Source organism: Gasterosteus aculeatus, chromosome 7 (genome assembly GCF_964276395.1).
Source record: "Gasterosteus aculeatus chromosome 7, fGasAcu3.hap1.1, whole genome shotgun sequence".
NCBI classification, from domain to species: Eukaryota; Metazoa; Chordata; class Actinopteri; order Perciformes; family Gasterosteidae; genus Gasterosteus; species Gasterosteus aculeatus.
In genome coordinates, this window is record NC_135694.1 from 5261763 (window position 1) to 5280422 (window position 18660).

An 18660-nucleotide genomic window follows, 5' to 3' on the forward strand; every position below is an offset into this window, starting at 1 on the left:
GATCCTGGGGAATGTCTGACATGCAGGTTCTTACCAAAGTCTGGTTGTACAGAAGCCACGTTCCTATTAGTGTTCCAGATCAGGGTCATGAAGACCAGATCACCACATTTATTCAATAAACAATCATTTCTCATACAATATGTACAAATGCATTAAAAAAAAAATGACAAGATGAACAAAATGTGCTCAACAGCATCTCTGTAAAAAAAGAGTTTTTCAAAATGTCTTTTCATTCATAGAGCTTATCTTTTCCACTCAAAGGAACTCCCATCTGTTCCCATAGTTACGCCAGAATGGCCCCTGCTCAAGTCAACGCTTATGAATGGAAAAGATGCAAAAAAAAAGAAATCTGCTAGAAATCCCTTCAGACTCGTCTTTCCAAACTAACAGAGAGCCTGTCGCCCGGGCCGGCCCTCTCCTCCTGCGCCCATCGGAGCAGGTGGCTGCTGGCCAGCTGCAGGTTCCACTGGTATCTGGAGAGGATCCTCACGCAGTCTTCTCTGGAGCAGAGGCTCAGCAAGTACAGCTGCTCCAACTGAAAGGAGGGGAGGAATCAAGCACTAATACGGAATCTACCAAAGGATGAAATAAACTTTTAACAAACGTGACACTATTGACATTTAATCGCCCGACCTTGAGTTGTTGTTCGGCTCGCACGGGGTTCCAGTCGCTGCGTTGGAGCGCGGCGTGAACCTCTTCAATGGTCACCCCGTGAACCGCCTCCATGATCTGGGAACAGCGGAGCAACAGCGCTCAAATCAGATGAGGCAAGAAACGTTTTTACACACGAGCTGAAACGGTCGGCCTCGCTACCTGCGCGGTGAGCGACTCCCTGGTGTTCTGCGCGTGGGCCTTTTCCCGCTCCCTGACCCGCTCCCTGTTGTCCGCGTGCTCGTCCAGCTGAGGGGTCGAGCGCGCCATGTGTGCCATTCTAGCCAGGTTGGAGCCCCCGTTGCCCTGGTGAGGTGGGTACCGCGATGGAGGCTGCTGCGGCGGCGGCGACGTCAGCGCGGGCCACGGGCTGCCCGGCTGGGCCGCCGGCCTCCTCGGGGGTTTCAGGTTCAAGCGTTTCAGGTTGGGCAGCGGCGGCCGGGGAGGCGGGTTGATACTGGCCTCGCTGAACCGCCGGGGGTCATTCTGCATCGCCGCGTTGCGAACCGCCATCAGCTCGGGGGGCAGGAGTCTGCCCTGCTGGTCCACTCGGAAAGCCCCGACCGTCTGCGCCCTGGGCCGCTGAGCCCCCAGAACGGACTCCAGGCTCTGAGACAGACCTGGAGACACCGGGAGGCCTTTTTTTAATGCAGTCCAAACCCAAAACGTCACCGTTTTTTCACCCGTGTGGGTTTTAACGTAACGGGTCGCGTGCAGTGATGACACGGGACATGCCGATGTTTGAAGTTACCTACCCTCCATCTTCTTCAGATTGGAGCCCTCCCTGCCCGTCTTCCAGCTGCTGCACGGATCAGAACAGCAAACACATTAGTCCGGCAGCCTCCGCTCTATAAAACTGTGTTTCCCCGACAGCGGGTGAAAGTCCAGTGCTGCTTCGGCCATAAAACGCAAGAACCGGAGATGGAAGTTTGTACGAACAGCTTAAAAAGCCATTGAAGTGACACAGACCCTAAAACCTATCATCATTCATCATTGAGTCATTTTACTGCTGCCCCAGTTTTGCCTATTCTTATCCCTGCAGACCGGCCAAACTAGAATCTCACACGGCACAGTAGTTCTCCAAAGAGAAGGTCAATGTGACATTTTCAGGTGATTCAGAAGCATCCAATATTGGAAATCTTCTCCCCAGATTAACATATTCTGCATAGATACGTGTCACTGACTCGTCCAGGTTATCCGGCGCCCCCCAGCAGCGCTCGGGCTTGATGTCCCCGTGGCCCGCGTGGTGCAGGCTGCCGTTCAGCGGGGTCGAGATGTAAGGGACGGGGCCCGAGCCGCCGCCGCCGCTGCCGCTGCCACCGCTGCCGCTGCCACCGCTGGGAGTGGCCGCCGGGGCGGCGAGGCTGGCGGGAAACCAGCCGACCGCCAGCGTCTTCTGGTTCTGGCCTCGCCACTCGCTCAGCTCCAGTCTGCACGGAGAGAGAGAGTAAAGGTCAGCCGGTAAAAATTCTATCCTATTCTTACACGGGTGTGTTAGTAAATTTGGTAAGCAGGTTTCAAAGCTCGACTCATCTGAATGGCCTGTTCACAGGGAAAGGAAGAAAGTAGCTATATAAAGTTTAAATTCAATTCAATTCTTGTTGCGTTAAATGTCCGAATGAAATAACACGACAGCTGACGGACTCGTTCGAGGACTGCGCGAGATGCTGGAATGCGGTTTTCGAGCAGCCAATTTAAAGCCGTCTCATCTTAACAAAGGCTCATTGTTCCGGGTCAAAGTATTCTCCCTCCTTTCCCTCACCCACCCGTGTTCTATGACGGTCACGGGGTCGTTGGCCGCCAGTGCGAGTTTTCTGGATTCAGAGAAGTCTCTCGTCGCGCGCACCTCCATTGGTTTAGCCTGCAAGCGGTGAGGGGGGGGGGGGGGGGGAGACACGGCAAAGATTTACCAAAATATCCTGCATTTCACGCGACATTATTGACACCAATAGATCCGCCCCTGATTTCCTCACACCTCGGCCACCATCTTGATGAGCTGGAGGAAGCTGGGTCGGTCCGTGGGATTGCAGGCCCAGCACTTCCGCATGACGGCGTACAGCTCTTTGGGGCAATCGGGCGGTTTCTCCAGGCGCTCGCCCTCCCTCTCCACGCGCCACAGAATCTGCACCCGAGAAAGTCAACGTCACGGACGCAGACGCTGAGTCAGCGAGCGCGTCGCATACACAAAAAAAACCCCACAAGAAATAAAAAAGCTAACTGCATTTGGGCGTGGAGGCGCATTCCGAGCGCCCGGCATGAATGCAGGCATTGAATGCGCGACGTGGATGTTGACGTACCTGTCTGCCCGAAAGGCCGAACCAGGGTTCTTCACAGTAGGTGAACATTTCCCACATGGTGACACCAAACATCCACACGTCCGAAGAGTGCGAGAAGGTCCCGACGCGAAGGCTCTCCGGAGCGCACCTGCAAGCAAAAGACCCAACTAGTGAGAATCCTGAATATTATTTCCTCCCGCGGCCAACGGTGCCGTCGGCCCTCACCACGCGAACGGGATCCTCCTGTGTGCCGACATCACGTAGTGATCCGTCTCTTTGTTCAGGCCTCGCATCAGGCCGAAGTCCCCGATCTTCACCATCTCCCTGGATGCCAGCAGCACGTTCCTCGCGGCCAAGTCCCTGTGGATGAACCTCCTCGTCTCCAGGTAGTCCATGCCCGCCGCGATCTGGGACGCGAAGAACCACAGGCGCATCAGCGGGTAGTCGTACTGGCGCGAGCGCAGGATGTCGTACAGCGAGCCCGAGAGCGCCAGCTCGGTCACCTGGAGGAGCGGGAAAAATAGGTTGGGCTGTTTGTTTTTTTTGTCAATCGAGCTCCTGAACAACAACAACAACCAACAACACGTCGGGTCCACGTTTGAACACCCGAGCGTCGCACCATCTTGAGGGGCTGCGTGAGCACCACGCCGTAGAGTCGGATGATGTTGGGGTGGTCCAGCGACTGCATGGTGGTCACCTCTTGCAGGAAGTCGGTCAGTGTGTCCGTCTGCCGGGACATGCTGCTCCTCAGGGACTTCACTGCTACAGGCAACTAAGGGCGATGACAAGAGGAAGGCTCAATCCTGCCCCTACACCCAAGGAGACCACATATCCTAGAAAGGTGGTGGCTAATAGGGGAAAGTTGGCTGTATCTCCTTTTAAGTTCTCCGCCTTCTCCCGAGGGAAAGCTGTGGCCAGTATAATTGAGCATCATTCACGCCCACGAACACGCAAACAGTGTTCTGTAGCAACGTCCCCTCACCACTCTGCCGGTGGGCGTGTGCCACTCGGCCCTCTTCACCACCCCGAAGGAGCCGGAGCCCAGCTTCTCGCCCATGATCAGCTCGCTGTCCTGGATCAGACACGGGAGGGTCCGGCTGACTCCCTCCTGAGCCTGAGGCTGAGCCGGGCCGCGCTGCTCCCCTCCGTCTGGACCTCGACCGCCGCCCGCCTTTCAGTTCATTAATAAGATAATACGACTGGTGAGATTCCCTCCTGAAAACAATAGAGCTGAACTTTACAGCAACTTTGATGCACTACGCGTGTGAAAACCTTGGGAAGCCATTGCCGGGTTCGGGAACTCGTCTTGTAGCGTTTCAGGGCTTCCCATAATCTTCTTTGTGCTGGCAGAATAAAACAAGAAAATAATTGAATTATATCCAACATGATGAATCTGTCGAATATAAAACAGCTTTTAGATATAAAGTAGATAGCATTGTTTTATATCAACATATTAATTAACTATTCCCGTTATTTAACAAAATTCTTGACATGGTTTGTGCATCAAATAAGAGTGTCAGAGCAGCTGTAACCTCATAAAAGTGCTGATATTCATATTGAACTGATAATTAAACAGAACATTAATTGACAACAGACGTCACTTTGAGCTCTGGAAAACTGATGGATGATTTTCACTTGTCACTTTATAGACTCTACAAATAACAATAACATTTGTTTAAAATATCGAGAGATGAATAACTATTTGTTGCTGTACTGCTTCATATCAAAGTAAACAATGCTTTTCAATGCAATTCAAACTGCAGTCTCTGGTCTTGAACCAAAGATCAGACACTGAGCTGAGATTGATCCGCGACCGGCGGGGCTACGATCAAATAAGGGGATCTGGCTCACCGGGTTTGCTGATCCCGACTTGCTCCAGGTCGGACTCCTTGACGTAGTTGAAGTGCTCGATGCGGGTGATGTTGAGGCCATCTCGGACGCGCGTGTAGAACTTCTCCAGCTGGACCTCAACCAGGAGATGGTACAGCCACTGAGTTTCCTGGTCCATCAGCATCACCCGGCCCACCTGCCTGGAGGGTTGAAAGGTCGTGCGGCAGTCGTCAGACCTTTTGTGCATTTAGAGCACTGAATTCCTTCTATTAAATCTCGTTAAAGCAGAAATGTAGCACTGAATCGTGTTTTCCTGTCTGGGAACCCTAAATTAGAAACCAGTGCTTAATCTGGGTCATCTTCATCTCATTAAACAGCCCTTTTAATGGTAACTGGGCCTTGTTAGGTTACCATGGAGACCTAACACAAAGACCTTGCTGTGGAGTGTTAAACAAAATAGTTTGTTGCAGTGCCGTCAGAGGGACTCTCATGCAACTGATCAGATTAACCTGATTACTGGATCTTTTCAGAACTAAGAGAGCATGAACATGGTGTCATTTGTAGGCGGGAAATCACACAAGGAAAAGGAACATTTGATGAGACGAGAAGAAAAACAGACGGACAGATGAAAGATCCTTGTACGCATCAACAAGTGGATTCAGTGTCAGCCAATAACAGGGAACAACTACCGTCAAAAACAGAAGTAGAAACATTATCTTGTGCACCTACCAGTCGGACAGGATCCTGTTCAACAAATACTAATGTAACTGCGGGAGGTTTGCTGCGTGTCGACAGCAGCGTCACTGCTCCTCAATGGCCAAATGGAGCTTCGCTTCCCTCCTTTAAACCCCGTCTCTTTTAATTTGTGCCACTTGAAAAGAACGATGACGTTGACAATTAATGCAATTGCAGTGAACAGAGTCACAGGCGCAGTAATCGGGGATGATTACGTTTGCTTAACTTCCTCATTGCTTGATACGTTTAAAGTTAAAAGATGGAGAGTTCTTCCAGGGTTAACTCTCGCTGTCATGGGTTGTACAGCCATAAAATCACCTGCATATCAGCACGGCGGGTATGAGTCAGGGAAGACCTCCCACATTCCCCCGTCGGCTACCCTGGAAACAAATAACTCCATCTACGCCACCGCACAACCTGCAGAGCAACATTGCCAGCAATCACTTGAGCCCGATGCCTCGATTATCCGACAAGTACACAAGGGCGCTAGCCCGGGCATGCGTTCAATTTTCAGGGACGACACCCAATTATTTTGCACGCAGCGTGATTGAGCAGGAGGGCCGATTGTCAACAGGTCCCACTCACATTCCAAAGGGAGAAGGTGCACATTGGTCAACAGGGAGGCCTCTGTGGTCGTTCTCTGTATGTACACAACGATCAATATTTAACCTGCCCAGATGCTGGAAAATCCTCTCGGCCTAAAGGAATCCGTTGACCGTGCAGCTGTTCAGTTCATAGCTTCCTGCGGCTGAACACTGGCTGGATTTATTTTAAATTTTAGTACAGTAGCTGCATCTTCAAAATGGCCAATAATAAAGTTCAACCCTCAATAGCCAAGCTTTTAAACAAAAGAAAAAAGTTAGCGCTTTGAGTTTAGGTCACACGATTATTCCGGTCTGTCATCAAATAATTGAAGACCATGACTTTAATAAGTGACACCTGGATGCTGTGTGTCCGAATGTGTTATTGTTTGTTAAATTATTCATGTTGTAGCTGGAGGATGTGATTGATGGGTGTAGATGTATCCCTCATCATGCAACATATTATCATTTAAATTGCCACGTTTATGTAGGAAGTGAGTAAATATGTAGTAGAGTGGAATAAAGAAGTAACCTCACGGAGACGTTTTCGAAACCGGATACGCTCATCGACGTTCTGAATTTAATAATTTTTTTAACAAAACGCATTTCCCCCCCTTAAATATATACACATGCATCATCTTAAAACTTACCGTTAATCAAAAATAACTCAAAAGTGTTCTGCTCATCGACGGCTACTTTTCGTAATGGAACCCGCCCCGAAACAAGTGCTCCATGATGGCACCGAAACCTCCGGCGAAGCAGACGCAGCTTTTCTTTCTCTCTCTCTCTCTCTCTCTCTCTCTCCCTCCACAAGCTCTTCTTCTTCCTAAACCAGCCTCAGATGAATTCACCAACCCGACATAGATCGGCTCGTTGTGTTCTTCTTTTTGTTTAAGTCAAACGTTCACGTGTCTGTGTGAAGGCTCCGAGTTACCTGCGTGCGTTCCGCTTCTTTCTCCGCCTCCTTGGCAGCGAATTCCCCCCCCGAACACACCTTCTTCTTCCTGGCTTCTCTCGCCCGAGCCTTCGGGCACTCAATGGGACTTTACGTGACAGTAAACCTGCGCAGGTAATAAGGTGAACGGCATAAATGTAGGTCACCGATATCATGACCACGTGACGATGTCAAACACACTAATAGAGTTATCTGTAGTGTTTATATCGGATGCTTCCTTTTCCTCCTTTGTCTTTGTTAAAAAACTAGTTTCTAACATTTTCTATGATCTTTGCAATGTTGAGTAAATATTGTTTTATCCTGAACATCGGCGGATAAACCCCTCACTAAAATACAACACAATTCAACCCGCTTACAATGGCAGCTTCTAAAAGGGCTGTAAAGTTACATCAAGAAAAGTGAACTTTGACCTCCATGAGGGTTTATTGCAGGTGCACTTTAATGGACGGCCTTCGCCGTAGGAGAAGAAGCCCAATAAAATCTAAATTTAAATGAAAACAAGTTTTTTCTGATGCCTTCACAGCGTTACTTGTTGTGTTGTTGTTTTCATTAATTGATCAGAAGTCATTAACTTCTCATCATGACTAACTGAGTTTGGGAAATGTCCAGTTAGTCATGCTGAAGCTCACATCATTTCCATAAACAAGCTAAACGTAATTCATCACCTCTATTATCTGTGGCTCGTTTTGTTGTGGGGAACAGAAACGTGAGCCGTGAGTCAAATAAAGAAACCACAATGTGTATCTTCTCGTCCAGCTGCTGTTGCCGAGCCAGTTTGACAGGATTTCTCAGCCTGGCTGTTCATTTGAATAAAAACCAGGCAGCTTTCTGTGGACGTCCTGCCTGCACTTTGCCCCTTTGTGGCACAGTACCCCCCCCCGCCCCCTCGTCGCTCCTCCCCGCCCGCCTTCCCGGACAAACACACAAAAGTTTCAAAGCAGCTTCACAGCTCTTTCATGCGCTTCCAGCTGAACTAGATGGAGACACAGATTACAGTTTGCTTGGAGCAGATTGAGAGTGATCTATTGCAGGAATAAATCTTTTTTTTTCTCCAAAGAGTTGTTTATATCCCCAATAATAGCAAAGACAAACAATGAATGGGGGGAATAAGAGCCATAACCAACCAAACAGGTATTTAGACAAAAACCTGTTATTTACAGAATGTTCAGAGTCTTCAACCTGTGTGTGTGTGTATGTGTGTGTGTGTGTGTGGGCCAGACGTATTCACTCCTTCTTCCGTCTTAAATCTCTGAGGCTGAAGTTCCCCGGCGTCGGATTACAGTGTGGGAATCTCTCCATGTCTTGTTTTCTGGGGTCTGAGAGAAAGGCTCGGCGGGAGGGGACGTGAAGTGAAACACAATATGTACGAAGTTTCTTGCTCATAGGTTTAAATGTGATCCAGATACACAATGAAACAAAGCTTTCAAAGAAAGGAGATACATGACGTATGACTGGTGGACAGTTCAGAGAGAACTATTATCAGGCAAGTTGATTTATCTGTTTGCATTATGTGATAAAAAAAGGAATGTGACAGGTGATAACGTGACACATCTAGTGTGTTTGGTCTTTACATAAAAGCGTTCACTGATGTGGATTTAAAGGAGAGGCCCCTAAGACTTGTCTTAAGTGTCGGACAGAATTTTCATCGATAATGCAGATATCAGAAAATGTTTAAGGGATTATGCAGGTATTAAAAACAAAGAGACAGAAAAAGAATTACAGGTAAAATTTTGATTATCCTGAACAGAAGTACAATAATAAATAAACCTGAACATGCAGGCAATTAATGTAGTGCATATGCAAAACTGATTGCACACTACATTAAGCATAAGCTTTTATACATTCTGTGCATTATTTACAACATGTATTAATCATGCATTATTAAATGTGAAATAGTTTTCTTCAAGCTTTCTTTCCCTAAAAAGTAATCATATCCTTAATAGCAACAGCAAGGTCATCCTGTTGAAAATTAGTTTGTTAGTTGGTTGAAAAAAAAAATACAACCGTCAGTAGTCATCAAAATCTTTTCTCTTTCCTCGAAGGATCCCCGATTGGCAGCAGATTCAATGCAGGCAAAGAAAGGCAGCGCCCCCTGCTGCATAGAAACCAACATGTGGCGCCTCTGCAACGTCATCATATGGCGACAGAATTTTTGTTGTTCTTTTTTATTTTCATCGGAAATAAGGCCCCCATATTTGTTATTATATTTGAGGCTGTGAGTTTCTACATAAAGCAAACTAATTTTACTAGCAAGCTTTATCTTAAAATGTTCCTTTTTCTATTTTTCTATCATCCTCAGATTAAAAACAAAACCGGAAGTCAACCCTTCGTTTGTAAACACATGGCTCGTTGTCGTGTCTGACGCCCAATTATGCCAAAACTCTTTGAGATAACGTTTCCGGGAGAATGTAAGACTCTCCCCGAAGGCTTTTGGTCGGCTGTAGACGTGTGGATAAAGAAACCTCACGTCGTAAACAAGCGTCTTTGCGGAACTACGGAGACTGAGAGCACCGATGTGGGCGAAGAGGCTCTGCTCTTCCTGCTGGATGATCCTGAACTCCTCCACGAGGCGCTTTCCTTCATCACCAACGAGGTCCCACCGGCTCAGGGGCACGAAGGAGAAAGCCCCTGGTCTTCTACTGTCAGGACCGTCATTCCCAAAGTAAACAGTTACGGGACAAACCTGCACAAAGAGGTCGTACTCAAAGGTAAACCTGCAGATGAGTGAAATGCTGCATCCAGCTCTGCTCTCTCACGAGAAGCTTTCTTGAAAAAAAGAAATCTCTTTGTCCCCTTTTTAAGACTTTGGCAGACAACTCGTGAGCTTTCTTCCATTTGAAGAGGATTCAGAAGGACGTGTGTCTCTGAAGAGGGGCAACGTCTACCAGTTCCAGCTCCTCCACCAGGACGGTGAGGGATGGTGAGTGAGCTGAATGAGCACGACCCGTCAAACTATGGCGGCCCGCAGGGGGAAAATGACTACCGTTTCTTAGTTATTTCCAGGCTAGAATTTGTGAATTAAAATGACAACTGGACGACTCGGCCTTCCTCCCCAGGGCCCTGGAGCTGCACGCTTTGGCTCCGGACGAGTGGTTCTCGGATGGCGTCGTCTACCCGAAGCTGCCCTGGCTGTCCGCCGACCTGCTGCCCAAACTGGTGCGCTGGGGCACAGAGTGCAAGACCAGCGAGTTCAAGAGCACCTTGTCCCTGCTGCCGGTGGAGAAGTACAGCGTTATGTACCAGCAGCTGAAGGAGAAGTACAAGGCCATGGTGAAGGTAAAGTCTGCTCGGCGTAAAGGCCGTGGTTTTACACATCTACAATGCTGTTGACATCTAATTATTGTTCATTTGTGTCATGCTCTCTAGATTTGGCCAGAGGTTACAGATCCTGAGAAATTTGTCTATGAGGATGTTGCCATTGCTACATATCTCCTTGTGAGTTTAAAAAAATGTATATCTTCTATCCATTATAATAGAAGAAAAGCCCTCGCGGCGAGCGAAAGGCTCTCAGTGAGGCTGCGTCTCTGTCGCTGTAATGCAGGTGCTGTGGGCCGAGGAGCGAGCGGAGAAAGGTCTGACCAGCAGACAGTCCTTTGTGGACTTGGGATGTGGAAACGGGCTCCTGGTTCACATACTGACCGGCGAAGGGGTAAGCTGGGGCGTAAATGTTGGCTGTGTGCGCTAGAAAGTCATGAGGTGTGAAGTTGCTTACGAGTTGGAAGTTTGCTTTAAGGGCTTCTTTATGTGTGCTGTAAACTAAAACTGAACCGAGGACAGTCAGAAGCCGCCTCTTAGTGTCACATTAAATACAAAAAAACAGTCTCTTCATAGTTTAAGAGGCACATAATTAGCTTTTCAACAAGAAAAAATTATGACGCGATAATTAAAATTGCTGCAGATACATTTTCTTTCAGCTATTTAATCAATCGAATCCTTTTTGAAGCGGATGTTGTGGCTGACTGGCGATGCTTATCAGGTAGATCCTTATAAACTAATTACAAAAACAGCCATCCCAAAGAAGAAATCTTCCCAGTCAGCTTAATCCTCGACATGATGGAGGCCACTGTGAGGGGATCAACAAACCATTGACCAAACCAGGTGAGCCGCTGACCTGCGTGCCTTCTCGCGTTGCAGCATCCCGGCAGGGGCATCGACGTTCGGAGGAGGAAGATCTGGGACATGTACGGCCCCCAGACTCTGCTGGAGGTGAGCGCGAGCGGGGCGGACACGTTGCTACCATATTCAGGTTTTTTTTAATTGGTGTTATTATCTTTTCACATGAAGCTGAGAATCCACGTAGGTGTCTAATCGGCCGCCGTCACCCCCTCACTGCAGCTGCTGCTTTGTGCTGTTGATCCGCGGAGGGAAGGCGCGTTCCACTTTTTAACGGAGGGAACTTTGGAGACAACTTTTTGAACAATTAACGCGCAAAATTTAAATTAGGTTGCTGGTAGAAAAACAAAAAAACATCTCAGGTCAAGGTCAATGATTTAAATGTTTGTTAAATAAATTGTTTTTATTGATAGTCATGCAACTATTAAAATTAGTTTACTGACAGAATCCCTTACCGTCCATTTATCACTTTTAATACCTTTTTAGGTTTAGGACAAAAGAAGCATTGGCTCGTCACCCCCCCTGGACTCCGCCCTTCACTCCACAACAAGCTGCTGACTGCTTCTATTTCAGGTCATCTATTATTGAGGCATTTTTGGGGAGCAGATGTGGCAGACCGATCTTCCTCGGCCCCCCCGAGGGGGGCGGCGCACCCTTAAATCTCCATTTTTCGGCGGCTCTCTTTGAACCCTCAGTGGCGCTAACCTGCTTCATTTGTCACCTCGCTGAATATGAAACGTTTTCATGTAAATTCTCCACTGGCTTCGCCGGCATCGTGTTATTTTGATCATTTGAAAGCCACCGCTTTGATCACGAAAGGCTCAGAGACGAGATCCCTTTTCATACATTTCCCCCCCCCGACAGCTGTGCCGAGATATATCGAAAGGTTGAGCAAAAGAAAGTGCTTTTTGGGACAATCCCCATTAATGGGCTCGCAATCAAATCACAGCCGCATGCATCTTCCTCCCAGCTCTGAAGAGCTCTTGTGTGTGTGTTTGTTTGTTTTTTGGGGGGTCTTTGCTATTTCAGGAAAAGGCAATTACTCCCAGCGAGCGCTTCTTATTCCCGGGCGCGGACTGGCTGATTGGGAACCACTCGGACGAGCTCACACCGTGGATTCCTGTTATAGCTGCCAGGCGAGTCATCAACAGACACAATCTCACTCTGCCGCTCGAGTGCCAGCTGATCTTTCTAATTTAGAATCGCATTACGGGCAGGAGGGAGGACGTGTGAATGTGGGTGCGCGCGTTAGGCCTTCTCCCTCTCGTAGGTCCACCACCTGGTGGCGATGTTGATCCTGAGCCTCCTGCTATTCGCTTAACGTGCTGACAGATGATAATCTCTGCTAATGGATTCTTGTTTCCCGTCTTTAGTAAGGATTCAGTGTTGTAAAGGGGTCTCTGCTCTCACTGCAGGTCCTCTTACTCCTGCCGGTACTTCGTCCTCCCCTGCTGCTTCTTTGACTTCTACGCAAAGTACCAGCGACGCCAGTGCATGAAGTCTCAGTACAAAGAATACATCGACTTCATCGCGGAGGTGAGCCGAGTCAGTGGCTTCAACACCGAGGAGGACTGCCTGAGGATACCGTCCACCAAGCGGGTCAGAGCTCACTGCTTTCCATCCCTAGACGCTTGTCGTGTGTGTTTTTTGTTTCGGACACGAGGCAAAAAAAAATAAATAAAAAACTCCCACGATGCAACTTGATGAGGGCACAGGAACCCAGCTGATAACGCGTAGTGCTCCTCTAACACTTTTACCACTGCGGTGGTCTGCGTGGACAACAAGGTACATAGACTCTTTTAAAAGGTTATTTCTTGGACCTCGTAGCTGATTCCTTTGACTTCCGTTCCAAAAGAAAACCTCATTAGAATGGTCAGCAAAAGGATGATAAAATGCATCGCTGTTCTTCGCCGTGCATCTCTGACTTTTCTCCACCTGAGCCTCACTTAGTGCAGACGGACAGACATAAATCCAGTCTTTATTGTTCCCTAAGGGACGCGTCTCTCACAGCTGGCAGCCATTAATGGCTCCACAACACACGGACACTTGTTTTTTCCATTGAAACGAACGCACACTTGTGTTGATCATTTTGAGGTGTAACTTTTGGACCCCCCCCCCCCCGCAGGTGTGTCTGGTGGGGAAGTCGAGAAACTACCAGCCGTCGGACGACGCCGAGGCGGAGAGTCGAAGGGCTCGTTACATTCAGAGCCACCGGGCTGCCCCCCCGAGTGACGGCGGCGGTCGCCCCGGAGACAAAGACGCTGACGGGGACCCCGGCGGCGGCTGGGGAGCGGGCTTCCAGCCCAGAGAGCGGGTCGAAGCGGTTCAAAACTGCGCCGCCCTCCCGCGGGACTTGGTCGACGGCGTGGTACTGCAGGTGGCCAACGCTCTCCTGGGAATGGCGGAGGACGACCCCGGGGCGACCCCCACCGGCTGGAATGAAGGAGGTAAACCCCCCCCCACCCCAAGCCACAAAACACCTGAGTCAAAAAGAAATCCAGGTTCAGAAGTTGAGTAAAAAAGGGCAAAGGGTCTGTAACATGACGTCTTTTCGTGAACAGAATTACAACAAAAGGCTCACACTGACAAACACGTGTTGGATTTAACTTTCTTGCACATTTTTGTGTGTTCAAAGAAAATATTATTATTAATCATGAATTAAATGACTCTTTATTTTGCTAGATATCAATTGGACTATTTATGTGTGATTTAAAGTTAGCTGAAATTTGCCCCGAATTTGAGATTGTACCTTCAGATATATGCTAAGCTACCTACGTTGGCTTTAGCGGGAGTTTAGTCCGAGTCTTTATTTAGCGTTGTTCTAGTTTTTTGCAACCATTATTATAACACAATTACCAGTATATTGTAACGCATACGTTTTAAATACAGCTAGGAAAAAATATAAACTTGGCTGAAGTTCAATCTCATCTGTAGCTGTGGCTAGCAGTCGCTAGCAGTCGCTAGCTCACCATGACCTTCTTCTTAGTACGGTTTGGGAGGAAACGGCTGTAAGGCCGGTTAGCCTAGCGTAGCGAATAAGCGTTTTCCTAACAAACCTCTTGTATTTCTTGTAGTTGCCTTCGCAGGGCAGCATGAATCACTCCTCACATTTCACCGCCGCCCCCAGTCACCCTATCCGAACCCCACCCCCCCCCTGCCGCCCCCCATCTCTCCTCGACACCAGCCCCCCTCCCTCTCTGCATCAGTCACCGGTGCCTGCGTGACACACACAGCGCCGCCTCTTTGAACTTCGTATCTCACCCTCTGCCAGCCACTTCCTGCTGCTGCGCGGCGCATCAGAGTGCCACATACGCACGCTGCCTCACAGCACACGCATGTACACACCCCGCCCACGTGTCACGTTCGCCAACGCCTCTGCATCCCCGGCTGCTGCACACACACACACACACACACACACGACATATAAATGACACGAGGAGATGAGGACTACTAACATTAACGGATGTCACTGCTGAAATTCCAAGGTAGAGCGAATGAAGGGAGCCCGTGACCCTGCGTGGAGATGACTTGATGAATAATGCACCAGCGTCTATGATTTATGCATGAAGATGCATTTGTATTGAGGTATTCCCACCAGTTATCTGCTGTTGGAATAAAGGGTGAATCCAGTGCTCAGCCAACCTAAATGGGGAAAAAGGGCTTTGAGGTTTCTGTATCCATCTTAAAATATATGAGGTTGTTTATTTTTGTATTTCTCCGGAGTGAAAAATGAATCCTTTAACACCAGCAGTGATTGACAGGCTATTTTTTGTGTGTGTGTGTGTGTTGGGAAATGAGGTCGCCTTTGATTCGGAATCAAACCGTGGAACCAAACTTATTTTCTTTTCACTTTTCCTAACCGGTGCGATTGGTCTGATTCTCCTCTCGCTGGTTTTTCAGAAAAGCAAAGGATGATCCGAGTGGAGTTATTAATTCATGCGTGCCGCTCTGCTGACTGGACTCGGGTAGTTATGTAATCGTGCTGAGAACGAAAGTCGCTACGTAGCTCGCATTAAACGCCGCATCACTGCACCTGGAAGTGTTTTTTCTAAAGTCAGGTTGAATAAGTCTACGTGAATCCAAAAGAACGCTCTTTGTAATGTTCCTTTTGTGCAACCATTGTATCTGCCCTGAGTGCTAATAGCCTGCATGGAAGAGGGAGTGGGTGTGTTCCACAGTATGCTATTAACAACGCGCTTTTTGCCAGACTCATCATTATTATCATCATCATCATCATCATCTTCCTCCACAGCTGAACTGAACTCCCCTCACACATAATATTATACCTCGTTCCTGATATTAGAGCCACAGCAGTTAGTCAATTGATCGGTTTGTCTGTCAACACGAGGTTTGTCAGCAACTTAATCATTACAGTATAAATTAATGCTAAATACGAGCAATTTGGAGGTGTGAATTTAGCGTTTAGGGTCATTCCAATTGGCCCGTTTTCAGTTTTTAGTGAACAAACTGTTTGGCTGGAATGATCCAGGAGTTATTGGCACATTGTTCCGTCATGGAAATAGAATTTATTTTTTGTCGGGAATCAAAAATAAATGTTATGTTCCTGTTCTCTCATTTATTCAGAGGCAGCTGATTTGTGATTATGGTTATTATGAGCGTTGTAATTATGAGTGGGAGGGTATTTATCGGCTTTTCTCAGGATTTTACTTCACAAGAATAACTGCTTGATTATAGACAACAAGAAGATTACTCTGTGTGGCAGAAAGAGCCTCCTTCCCCTCTCTTTTCCCCCCCCCAAACTTTTTAATTTATGTTGACCCCTTTAGATAATTCTGACTTTAAAAATAAAAAAATACTCAACAATTTTTCAGCATTTTCAGGTTTTACTGAGAATAAAAATAAATTCAGCAACCTTATATTGCATCGGTGCTCATGGCAATGATCCTTTCAAATGTTTTTTTTTTTTTCCCCGCACTCGGCAATCTTGGAGCCAATTTGTCTGCACTCGGCCTGATTCTGAATTGCCTTAAGCAGCAAAAACAATCCTCAACAACAAGCAATCAATCACTCGCCATCGCGGCGCTCTGCACGCGGGATGCTCGGCCCTAAAAGTAAAAAGTCCCAACTGCGCGTCAAACCGAGCCATTAATAACCCCCTCCGTTGGTCTCAGTCCAAGTAGAGTCGCCTCTGTCAATACTGCCCCCCCTGTCCCATTAATCCCCATTAAGATCGTGGGCAGTAAAGGGCAGCTCTAAATGCTGTATTGATATTGTATTAAGGACCCGGAGGTCCCTGGCGTCTGCCCGGTTTCACGCTGTGCAGCACAGGACGGTCTTTGGCTGCGTGAGCGTCTGGGAATGTGGGGAGTGTTTGATGCATATATTTTGGGGGTTTTAACTCGGCAATTTTACCAGCTGTATTTGGGAGGACGGTGTGTTTTGGAATGAAAAGTTCCGAGTTGAAGTTGTAGAGTTGCTGCCTCGTTATGAATAAACAAATTGAAAAGATTTAATATGAATGTTTTTATATTAGCTTTAAGATAGCAACTGAACTGGAGATACATTTCCCACTGGATTTCTCCTGTTCAATGCATTGTGATGTCTGCAGAGTCACATACCAATATCGTTGTGAAAAGGCACGAAGGAGCATTGGAAGTCCTGCAGTGTGTCCTGCTCCGATATGTCAGAGAAATGGTAGGGAGGGGGCGGCACTGTCGTTTGTACGAACCAAAGGTCAGTCCTGATTGAATTATTTTCTGGGGGTAAAAGGTCAACTGAAGAAATACAGAAAATGTCCTGCAGCGGAGCCCAAAGCGCGGCGCTGCTCAGCAATCTGCCGCCTCGTCGCTAAAAACCCACAGCGGAGGACTTTCCGTCTCCCACTTTCCACCTTTCTCGCCTTTTTTAGCCTCCGCGGCCCGGCGGTGACTCGCGCTCGCTCACAGCTCGCAGCTTTATTCCTGCGCAGGCCTCGAGCGGTGTGTGTTAAACGTATTGATGAATGTGGCATCGAAAGACTTGCTTCCTGGTCTCGTGTGACTCTCTTGTTCTTTGCTCTTTTCTCCCCCCCCCCCCCCCCCCCCTCCCCCTGAAGGCAGCCTCTCCGTGAGCGAGGCCGCTGGGCTGTTGGTGCAGGAAACCCTGCAGCGGCTGAAGAAGGAGTGTGGAGGCCTCCAGACGCTGCTCAAGAACAACCACCAGGTCTTCAGAGGTAGCCGCACTCACCTGCTCATTGTGCTTTCTCGTACCAAAGGGGACGTCCGGAGGGACAACGTTGTCGTGTCTTCTCTTTCAGTAGAAGGAGGGAGGGTGTACATACGAGACTGGCGGGACAGGAAGTCCTCCGGGGCGGACGCCAGGAGGAGGCCCGTCGTACCCGGGGCGCTGAAGACCCGCCCCTGCTGGTTCTATGACCACCACCCTCAGCGCTGCCCCCTGCAGGCCGAACACTGCGCCTTCGCCCACGGGCCGGACGACCTCCGGCCCTCCACCCGACCGCTGAAGAAGATGAGAAAGGACACCCGTTGATCGGCTTTTTTATTTATTTTTTATTTATCTGATGAAGTTGAGCGTCTACTGATCTAATGTACTGATTAACAGTATTAATTCTTAGGTCTGCAGCCACAGAGAGTAAGGAGGTACGAGCAGTGTGATCGTTATCGGGGCCACGTTGCATCATGTTGTGTGTTTATGGAACGGATCACGTACTAGATCCTTTTTATTTCTTTCATGGACCTTTTTCTTCTTTTTTCCTGTCAAACCCCCCCCCCCCCCCCCCCCCCATGTGCTTCACTGGGACACTTAGTCCACCTGAGACAGGTGCTCTGAGGTTCGCAGACAGGGCGGCGGATGAAGGCTGGGGGCGGCGTTTGAACGCGGTAAATGTTATCGGTATGAATAATTTGTTGGCAGGAGACTGGGGGGGGAGGGGGGGTGAGCTGCTGTGTCTCTCTAACACAGTTTGCCATCAGCCTTTGGCTCAAATGTCAAAAACCAGCAAAGACCCCCCCAACCCTCCCCCATCAGGGACTGCAGCGAGGCAACAACAATCGCGCCGCCGATGCAACGCGGCGTAAAAGGCCGATGATTTATTGGCTAAGATACGGATGCGAGGTGGCGACCCGGAGCCACGTTGTTCGCGTGGTTTTATTTTTATTTGCATCGTGCACCTGTCTCGCAGGTATTTCAACGTGCCGTTTCCTGACGTTACACGATGGGACATTTCGCCCTTTGTAGCCACTAACGCGCAAACGCAGCGCTGAAGCTTGAAGGGTCGGTTCACCCAAATGACGAGAAACAGCGTGTCAAGCCTGGTTTCCTGTGAAGGAGCATTCTGCCAGTAGAAGGAGCCCTGCAGGGAATGTCTGCAACAGAAATAGCAATGCTCCTTTTAATGTGAGTCATCATTTTGACTTTTCAACATGTTCACGTTGTTTTCCTCCTTTGACTAAGACAATTCTGCATATTTTGACCTTGTTTAATCTCATCATTTTGTTTAATAAACAAACAACGAACAAAGTATTTCGACTACATTCTTTGAATTTTAACTTCACCGTGA

At 48.3% G+C, this 18660-nt stretch overlaps 2 protein-coding genes across 7 annotated transcripts; one reads left to right on the forward strand and one right to left on the reverse strand.

The window, feature by feature from the left end:
* Positions 1-66: 66 nt before the first annotated feature.
* Positions 67-7158, reverse strand: tnk1 (tyrosine kinase, non-receptor, 1). Of its 6 annotated transcripts, XM_078107207.1 has the most exons (15): positions 6724-7046; positions 5487-5628; positions 4779-4957; positions 4200-4270; positions 3910-4098; positions 3547-3699; positions 3153-3430; positions 2949-3075; positions 2627-2773; positions 2418-2512; positions 1836-2081; positions 1407-1450; positions 814-1271; positions 634-729; positions 67-535 (listed from the first exon to the last, which is right to left on the reverse strand). In XM_078107207.1, the coding sequence occupies exons 3-15, from the start codon at positions 4939-4941 to the stop codon at positions 365-367; spliced, it is 2238 nt and encodes a 745-aa protein (XP_077963333.1). In that variant the 5' UTR covers positions 4942-4957; positions 5487-5628; positions 6724-7046; the 3' UTR covers positions 67-364. The 6 variants fall into 6 exon arrangements, with proteins under 6 accessions (XP_077963333.1, XP_040036577.2, XP_040036576.2 ...); XM_040180643.2 differs by lacking the exon at positions 5487-5628 and having other exon boundaries at positions 7008-7158; XM_040180642.2 differs by lacking the exon at positions 5487-5628 and having other exon boundaries at positions 1407-1453; positions 7008-7158.
* Positions 7159-7981: 823 nt separating this feature from the next.
* On the forward strand, positions 7982-18623 carry trmt44 (tRNA methyltransferase 44 homolog). Its single transcript, XM_078107208.1, has 12 exons — positions 7982-8159; positions 9328-9736; positions 9831-9948; positions 10085-10304; positions 10395-10463; positions 10570-10677; positions 11163-11234; positions 12171-12277; positions 12557-12740; positions 13267-13588; positions 17197-17313; positions 17398-18623. Exons 2-12 carry the CDS (start codon positions 9400-9402, stop codon positions 17628-17630), a joined length of 1887 nt encoding a protein of 628 aa, XP_077963334.1. The 5' UTR covers positions 7982-8159; positions 9328-9399; the 3' UTR covers positions 17631-18623.
* Positions 18624-18660: the final 37 nt, after the last annotated feature.

Coding starts and splice junctions, on each gene's coding strand:
- tnk1 (XM_040180642.2), bottom strand. CDS start 4,941: ATGCTGATGGACCAGGAAACTCAGTGGCTGTACCATCTCCTGGTTGAG. Junction 3,431..3,546: donor TCACGCAGCCCCTCAAGATG/GTGCGACGCTCG, acceptor CCGCTCCTCCAG/GTGACCGAGCTGGCGCTCTC. Junction 730..813: donor GGGAGTCGCTCACCGCGCAG/GTAGCGAGGCCG, acceptor CGCTGTTCCCAG/ATCATGGAGGCGGTTCACGG.
- trmt44 (XM_078107208.1), top strand. CDS start 9,400: ATGCCAAAACTCTTTGAGATAACGTTTCCGGGAGAATGTAAGACTCTC. Junction 9,737..9,830: donor CAAAGAGGTCGTACTCAAAG/GTAAACCTGCAG, acceptor CCCCTTTTTAAG/ACTTTGGCAGACAACTCGTG. Junction 13,589..17,196: donor CACCGGCTGGAATGAAGGAG/GTAAACCCCCCC, acceptor CTCCCCCTGAAG/GCAGCCTCTCCGTGAGCGAG.